We start from the raw sequence: 9,176 nt of genomic DNA on the forward strand, positions 1-9,176 counted from the left end.
CGTATCAGAATATGACTTTTAATTCTAAATTATGAGTATTTGGGTTTTTTTCTTGTTGTTGGTCCCCTCCCTCCCACCTTCATTGAAACCTGAGCTTTGAGGGAAGCAAACATGCTACAAGGGGAAACTAAAATTGATTATAGCAAGGTGCTTGTATCTTTCAGTGAAGTATTTTAACAAGTGCTTGATGCTAACGCAAAGGTGCAACACATGGGATTAAATGGCAAGTTGCAGACTTCTATTTAGAACTACAATTAAATATAATATAATATCTGATGGTAATAACTGTATCCAGGCTACAGCTGTAGGTTTGCCAGTTGTACCCCTTGTCTTAAGATCCCCAAATTGTACGTACATATGGTCCCCATATCCAGTTAGGGACCATGGTGGGTAGAGAAAAAGGAAACCTAATGACACAAAGCTGAAATGCTCCATCCTCTTCTCTGACATCTCATTGTCCACTGAACTGTGTTTTCATGCTTTCTTCAACGGACTGGTTATTGGCCACAGCTTGAGGTCCACCCTCCTGTTCCCCGAGTGCTTCACTTCAAAGGAGTTGGTTGTTACTCTCAAACCACACTGGGTCCCATTTTTTGGAGCTGCCTGTATCAATATCAGTCCTCCATCTCTTTCCTCTACCTTGTAAGCCTGACACTAAACCTAATGTTTTTTATTTTAACTTCAGAGCCCTGTCTGAGAGCTAGAAGGTATCATGCCAAAACAGCTTGTATGTTCATCGTATCAGCTAGCTCCCTTGCTGTCTTTGCCACTTCGTACCAAAGTCCTGGCATGTTGTCAGCTGGGTGGAGGAAATGTAACTGCTAGCGCTTGATTCTGCAATTGTTTGAACTCGGCAGAGTAGATGGAACTAGCAGTCCCCACCCTGGAGGAACAGCAAGTTAAAACTAAAGTGTCAGAAATCCGATCACAGCTTTTAAGTGGTTCAGAGAGTCCCATTCCCTTTCTGCTTGCCTGCTCCGTGGATGTGTGCACACAAACACACAAGCGCCCCATTACCTGCTACGTATTTGGCAAATATCTTTGCATGTTCCCGATTTTCCTAACAACCTCCTGTGCAACTGGGTGCCTGTTACCTTGCATCTCGCTGTAACAGTGTTGACTTCAGCAAAACCAAGAGGTGTTCCCACTGGTCTCCCCCTTCCTCTGTTCAGTACTCTCTGCCTGTCTGTGTCCCACAGTTCCCCCCCCGAACACACTCAGCACAGCACACCCTGTGTTTTAACATCAACTGGCGAGACCCTCACTGTACCTGCAGCTGGTCTGAGTGTAACCAGGAGCCACTTACACTGCCCTGCCTCAGGAGTAACCCAATTTGCAAAATGCAGTATACAGCAGCATTATACTGGACTGCTCAAATGCCAAGCAGTCCACAGGAACAATCCAGAAAGTGAAAACTGCATAAATTAATAGCGATCGTTTGCTGGAAGATGTGATGCAGCACCTCGGTAGGGCATGCCCTAGGCTGTACCGCTCATCTGCATCACACAGCGAGTAATGCCACGGGCACTGACCGAGCTGCAGATCCATCTTGTTATTTACTGACTTGTTTCAGGTATGTTCAAGTTGGGATCTTGGTACTTAGCCTTGGATTTTCTTGCTTTTCCTTCACTTTCTCACATCTTTGAACAGTCCTAAAATTAAGTGATGCTGCTGGTGGTAAAATTGTTCCATGGTTAATGTTCAAATACACACGGTGCGTTCTGAATTTTAGAGTGTCTCGTTTTCCTGTCGTCACTTACTATCTCTGAAATCCTAAAATGTAAACGAGACTGTTTCACTGTGTCTGTGTCCTCTCTTGCTGCCAGTAAGTGCTGTTACTACTTGTCAGAGTGTCTGTCAACTTGCATGATTTCGATCATGAGTCTCTCAATATTTAAGGGGGGGGAGTTGAAATTTTTTCGTTTGCTTGACTAGTTGAATCTTTGGGTTTGGCAATACAATCTCTGACTCTTTTGTCTGTGTTTTCATTGCTTTTCCCATTTTTCTAACTTCTCTGAAAGATAGGCCCATACTTAAACTAGAGCATCATTATTTTCCCATCTTAGGAATTGCTCCACAACTTGATAATTAACTTCAGGAGTGGATCATTTGCACAGATGCAGAGCACATTTCAACCTTTGCTGAGCCAGTCACTAAACTGGCAAAATACTATGTGCTGTTTGGTCAGTTTAGTTTTTTGTTGAGTTAGCAAGCTGAATTTGACTCACCAAGAGCAGGGGAGTGGGAAGCAATGGCAGCCTTTGGTGACAGCAAGCCATTAATTTGGCTCAGCTGTGTTGCTAAGGCATGCTCTCAGTGAAGCCAAAAAATACTTTGAATGCTATATAAGCATGTCATTCATTAAGACCATGCCATAAAAGCTTTAATTTCTGGTAGTCTCTTGTTGTGGCTACCCACAAAATATTGAGGTTAATCAAGATCGGGTATAAGATTCTTTCTAATTACAGAGTTGGTCTACAAATACAACCATCTTTCTGCATGGATTTTTTTTCTGTTTCAGAAGGAAGATGTCATTAATGGGGAAAGGGACGAAAGACTGTCTCTTCGGAAGCATCGCTTCATGCATTTCGCATCATTGGAATATGAAGGAAAATATTACATGACACCAAGAGATTTCTTGTTCTCAGTAATGTTTGATCAAGTTGAACGTAAGTTGTTTTCTTATCATTGTATTTGTGAAGGAAAAGAAACTTGCAGGTCCCCTTAAAGATGTAATTTGCAAATCACTGGGATAAGATCCTTTATCTGACATAAATCATCAGAAGCCAATTTATAAGTGTTGTGCATATGGATTCTCACAGGCACCACCACCCTTTACACCAGTGAAGTGAGGCTGATGATTTAGAAATCTGGTGACTTGATGATGGTATTAAGTCTCTGCATAATTTGCATGTCTGATCAGTATGTAGTTCCTCAAGTACTTACATACCACAGAAAATAGTAAGACTGTAATATAATAGCGTTCGTACCATTCCTGGCCCCGTTATCAGTCTATCCGCTTCACCAGTAAGTACTCTGTGACTTTTTTTCTTAGAAGAAGCAGTGATGAGAGTGACTTGAGTGAGTGTAATGAAGCATTGAGCTCAGCTCTAGGTTTCTGGTTTCAAATCTCCTCTGGTTTATACGAAAGCTAGTTAAGAACAAATCGAAATTGTATGCATGATTTTAAAAAAATACTTTTAAAAGCATGCTTTCTGAGGAGAAGATAGGAGCAGCACACAAATAAGAAGTGCATAGATCGTTGTCCTCCTTTCCTGATGGTTTTCTGGCCTCATTAACTCTGCCTCATTCCTTCAGCTTCTTTTATCTGTCTTTGTATAATCTTCTGTAATTTACATGTTACAGTAATTTTTTTAAATTATACATGTTTTTTTCTCAAAAGACTTGGCTTTTTACAGCTTTCCCAAGAATTTTATGCTTTAGAAATGTTAAGTTCTCCAAGTTTCAGGGAGGATTGTCACTCAGAGGACAAATACTCTGTTAGTACGTCTGCTGAGAGAAAGAGGGGGAAATCTCAACTTGTAATCGTTGTTTGCTGCAGTGTGCATACACTGACCAGCAGACCATGTCGTCTAGCAAAAGCCATTCATAGCCTGGGATGGTTTGCCCAGCTAGCGGCGAATGTCTGAGTGACTTGGGGGTATTGAACAGGAAATACAGAAGGGAATTCAGTGTACTGTGGAAAGGCTTGAGAGACGGGGAGGAAGAAGGAGACCTGAACGCACTTTGATTCAAGCCTGTGGGAAACCTGGGGCAGAACAGTTTACTGAGCTGCAAGTGGTCAAAGAATAGGACAGAAAAATCTGTAATAAAAGAAGTTTTCTTGTGCCTGCCAAAAATCTATAGGTGATAAGGATACACAGCTTCACTGCTGACACACAACTTCTAATATTATACAAAGCTGGATATAAATCCTTAGGAGGACTTTATGACCTTGAGAGTCATGGAGCCTCTTAAAATAACTTTTTTTTTAATATATGGCTAACAGAAAGAGTTCTTTCCCCTTCAAAACTTAGGACATTCAGTTAAAAATGTAGAAGGGATTTTCTTTTGAGTTTTCTAGCCTGAAACACTGAAAGACAGTGACTACTGCAATTTTCAGTTTTGAAGGTGTGGATTTCAGGCAGTTGTCTGTGAAAGAAAGGTTAGAAAAATAAGTGTTTTTCAGTCTTAGCAGTTCATACATATTAATCGGTTACTCCAACTATAATAGTACACGTGCAGATTTTTAATGAAGTGGTATACGGGTAAGATTTATTTGTAATGCAGCCAAGTTAATTTCAGTTACTTTGCTAATATGAGTAGGAAACAGCGTTAAACGGAAAAGAAAAAATAATGACAAGAAAAAACATGTGAACAAAAAAAATCTTTGCACTAATGCATATTTAGCATTTCAAATTGAGGTCAGGCTTATAACAATAGTATCATAGACAATTCATAGAAAAATGTTAATACTTGAATCTAATGCTCCTAAACATTTTTTTTAACCATCATTGGTGTGGGTTCTTTGGCCAGTAGCATAAACACAATGGTAAGCAATTCTCTTCAAGTCATATTGTTTGGGATTTTAGGTATTTTTGTAACTGCAAACAGAGGTAGCAGTTGTTAGCAGAGAAGTATGGCGTTTTAAGTATTTCAAAGGCAGTGGTTTGTTCATTGTGTTTAGAAGAGTTTCATATGAGACAAATAAACAGGCCTATCTCAAGTGTCCATTCAGATATTTTCAGAGTAGATCAAGATGGTGAACTTCACAGCAAAGCAGCAATTATTTTTTGAAACTTTCTGCTTATATCATAAAATTAATTCCCTTTCACCCTGAACAGTGGCTTTAGAAAGGAAAACAGGCATGCCACCACTAATCCTAGAAAACCCTTCACTTACTGGCATACTGAGATGCAATTTTAACGTGTGATACTGCATACAAGTGGCGAGTCTTATAATGCTGAACTTAAAGCTGTAATGATTTGGTTATTCTCTACCTATTTTTAATTAATCACTAATTAAAAAAAAAAAAAAAAAAAAACAACCTCTTGGAAAAATTTGAAGCACCCTGGCAGTTACCATTCATCTTCATAAATATTTGCTTGGAGTTTGCCAACTGGTTGCTGTGTATAATAATATGAAAGTCTTAAGGCTGTTCTAAAGTTTTGTTTCTGCAGTCTTTTTTTACAGATAATAGGCAAGAACATATGACAAGGCTCATGAGCAATTTAGCTGTGTACAGCAAGAAATATTGCTGAGGTTGATCACAACATTCTGTTGCTTTGTTCCTATTCAGAGATAAACACTCCCAAGGGGAAAAAAGGCAAGCGAAAAGAGGGGATGAGAAGCAGTTATGGGCTGGGAATAGGGGTCCTTGTCCAACAGCCTTGGGGTTTTTTGCTCACTGGTGATTGCCATTGGAGAAGTACTTTGAAATCTCATGTTAGTTTTTAGGCATAATTAAATTTAGAAGAAAGTAACTGTGGTATTGTGTAAACCAGATGAATTGTTGGTGCTAGATCAAAAGTGGTGATGTTAGAAAATACCAAAATATTTTAGCTATGTCCAGATTGTCAAGTGCATTCCTGTACACAGTTGGGTGGAATTTATTACTGAAGCAAAAATCTTAGGTGTGCCCTTTGACAAGGTTGCAAAACATGCAATAAATTATGATTTATTATAGAACACTTTCCCAGATAAGAAAACACATGAACTGTAGTGCAAATATATCAACTGTCATCCAACCCAAGTGATCTTGAACCCTGCTTGATAGACCTTTAGTTCACTAGTTCTGCTCATTTGTTTCCTGGTGCATGGGTTTTTCTATTACTCATTTTCTTTAAGGTAGGCCAAAAATTGTGAAATCTTGGCATTCCTCTTGATTAAATCACACCTGCAAAGTTATTTACTGTCAGGGTGATAATGAAGAAAAATATTTACAGTCCTGCCATCTAAGGAGAACGAGCTGATAACAAATGCAGAGTTTCCTGACAGATTACTTTGTTCTGCATATTGACAAAGCAAAAAGCTCTATGAAGGAAGAAAGGCACCGTCCAAAAAAAATTTGCTTGCTTTTAGATGCAGTGTTTCACACTGGATTATCTTTGTAAATATTTGCCTAATTCTATTACCGTTAGTTATTTTATGGAAGGAAGCAGCCACCTCTATAAACAGTGGCAAACAATAAATGAGACGTGGTAGTGTGGCACAGCATTTGTGCTGGTACAAAACAGCTATGACAGTGTTTTGTACCTGTTAATGCAGTGCATACTAAATGACCATTGAGATTTTGGGATTCGTGGCTATATGCCATGTAATCTCCTGTTAAAACAATGTTACTACAGGGATTTGTGGCAAACCATTGCAAAACCAACCAAGTTCTTCTAGGTAATCTGTGGGATGTTCATGTAAACAGTTGTATCTGACGCAATGATAGTTTAGTGAGAAAGTGTTTTCTGTTACTCTTCTTATCATGATGTAAAAACTCCTCAATGTCTCGTAATACCTAATAAGAATAATATGAACTTGCTGTGTTGTATCAGAAATTCTAAGATTTTTTCTAAAATTTTAAGATAATGGGTATAAGAAAGATAAAGCTCAGCTCACTTCCACTGAATTTTCATTACAATGCAGGAGTGTTTTTAAAAGACGCTTCCAGCTTCATGTAAAATCTGTGTTTTAAACAGTTGTGCCTACTTAGGCTCATATTCCAGGTTATACAGCTAATACTGTGTTAGAGCTTCTCCATGGAAATATCATCTCTGGTGTGCTATTGTTGTAGAACATATAAGAAAATCTATATTAAATTTTGAAAAGGACTACAGATAGAAGAATCCTTCAGAAAAGGAAGATTTTGCAGTACATTAAATCTGGACTGTGTTTATGTTCATTTTTCTGGAGAAGATTATTCCAGAAATAACTTCCTCTTTCAAGTAGAATACAAATGTTCAGCTTAGCTTGTCTGATAACATTTGATACCTGGTGAATAAAGTTCTTGATCCTTCTGTATATACGCAGTCCAGATTTAATGCATTATAGCATCTTCACATCCTGAACCATTCCTTTATCTGCGGTAAAACAGATTTTCCTGTGTTCTTATAGCACCAGGGTGCCAGAGGCAGTATTTCCACAGTAGAGTCCTATCTGTCGGTGAGTATTAGTGTGTTGTAAGTTTGCTGGGAGAAGTTGTTTGAGTTGGTTAAGCTTTCTGTGAAAACATGGTGGGCGCAAGGTTGTGGTATGTTTGCAGGTTTGATATGATGTATGGCTTTATGTTGTCACAGCATCGGCGTGGTTATGACTGTGAATAAATCTGAGGAAAAGATACAGTGCAAGGCTGCAATGGCTAGAAAATTGGGTTCTCCATTGCCCTTAGTGGAGATCAGTGCTGGTGCTGTCGGTAGGGTTTGGAGAACCAAGAGGGACCAGCCAGTAGATGGGTGCTTCAGAACGAGCTAAGTCAGTCTTTTTGTTTCTGGATCTCGAGTTTTTGCCTCTAGTGGGAGTTCAGATGCCTATACTTAAGTGTCTTCATTTTGACCTGAATTTCATACACGGTAACTAATCAGGCTGATACAAGTCATGCATGAGCGTCAGACCTAAAACCTAGGATTCATAAGATTTAAGCGTGTGTAAGTGGTGAAGCTCCATATGGGAAATGAGGATTGAAATGTTATATGGGGAGCCGTTGGCAGAGCTGGGAACTGAATTCAATCCTCCTGAATTTCTAATGTGTTAACAAAGAGATTGTTTTCTCTTTGTCTCTGCATTTCGTATTTTTTAGCACTGATACGTTGTTGTTGCTCAAATCCTCCACACACAGTAGAGAACTCTGCAAGCTGGGATATGCAGGACAGAGATGACCCCTTGCCCAGTGCTAGATGGAAGGTAAAGCAAAACAAAGGTGAAGAAGCAATATGATGGTTTAAGGTCATTATATGAATCTCTTCTGAGTTTTAGAAAAATGAAACAAAATCAGCCATTTCAGCCAAAGCTTCTTAGTCATTGTTGTTTACTCATTTCTTAAAGTGGGGTTATGAGTGAAGGGAAGTAATGTTCCTGTTGAGGGATCTGTACACATAAGCAAAGATAAGCAGATTGCTGAAAATTTCTGCTTCTGTAACCAGCCCATACTGTGAATTTTTCATCTTCAGCTATCCTTCATCACCCAAACAGCATCAGGAAATCCTACCACAACCCTAAGAAAGTCTTTCAAGTAACATATTCTATATATTTGGCCTTTTACTTTCTCTTAAGTGTCCAAATACAACATTAGAATTGAAGATCTGGATAAAATACTAGATCGTTGTGGATAAAATGTTGTACCTCAGCCCATTGTTGGTAAATAGATAAGCTAATTAAGATTTTTTTTTTCTTCTTTTCTCCTCAGCAATAGTTTGTTAAAACTGATAACTTAGTTACATAGGCTGTCTGATGCAACCCTGATGATCTTCATGGGACTGGTTTATCTAAAAATTAATTTGGAGGGAAATAGTTCTTTATCTAGAAACAGCAGAAATACTGCAGAAATTCTTACAATCTTGATAATGTGTATTTACATCTGGACATAAGCTTTGTTGTGAAATTAAAATAAAGACTAATGCATTTTCATAGCAGTTGAATCACGAGGTACTATGTAACAGAATCAGAGATGGGATTCTTGAGGGGAAATGGGGTCTTCCACCCCACAGCAATCAAATCTGGTCTGTTGGCCAGGCTGCTTTTTTGGTATATTAACTGCTGGCCACTGCACTGACTTATTTGTTTGCTTTTGTTTTTCAGAAAAACTTGTTAGGTTGAGAGTCTGAAAAATAGATGCAAGAGGTGCTGTGATTAGAGCAGAGGTGTCAGGCAAGAGCTGGCTTCCAGTGCTGTAGCAGCGAGGAAGCGTGCACAGTCGGATGGGGAGCGGGAGGAAGGATTGAGCAGTGGTGTTTGGAGGAAAGGGAACCATGGACACTTAAGAAGAAGCAGGTTTTAGCATATCATTGCACAGGGACAAGGTGTCCTTTTTTTCTCCCTGTTCCATTTCCATGCCTTGAACCATGCATGTTATGAGACAGTGCTGAAGGTACCTGGGATACAGACCTTGTAAGGTCAAATAGGAAAATATATTTTTGATCCTTAAAATTGTACTGACTTTGTATTAATTACATTTGTATTTTTGTGGTTAT

At 38.9% G+C, this 9,176-nt stretch overlaps 1 protein-coding gene across 5 annotated transcripts in view; it reads left to right on the forward strand.

Annotated features, from left to right (window-relative positions):
- Positions 1–9,176, forward strand: part of MICU2 (mitochondrial calcium uptake 2) — a 151,298-nt gene that overhangs the window by 83,687 nt on the left and 58,435 nt on the right. For 4 of the 5 annotated variants that reach the window (XM_030042316.2, XM_041118415.1, XM_041118414.1 and 1 more), the window contains exons 2-3: positions 2,522–2,669; positions 7,105–7,152. In XM_030042316.2, the coding sequence (XP_029898176.1) occupies positions 2,522–2,669; positions 7,105–7,152 (196 nt within the window). The remainder of the gene's footprint in view (positions 1–2,521; positions 2,670–7,104; positions 7,153–9,176) is intronic. The other variant, XM_030042318.1, reaches the window with a different exon arrangement.

This window comes from Aquila chrysaetos, chromosome 19 (genome assembly GCF_900496995.4).
Source record: "Aquila chrysaetos chrysaetos chromosome 19, bAquChr1.4, whole genome shotgun sequence".
NCBI lineage: Eukaryota > Metazoa > Chordata > Aves > Accipitriformes > Accipitridae > Aquila > Aquila chrysaetos.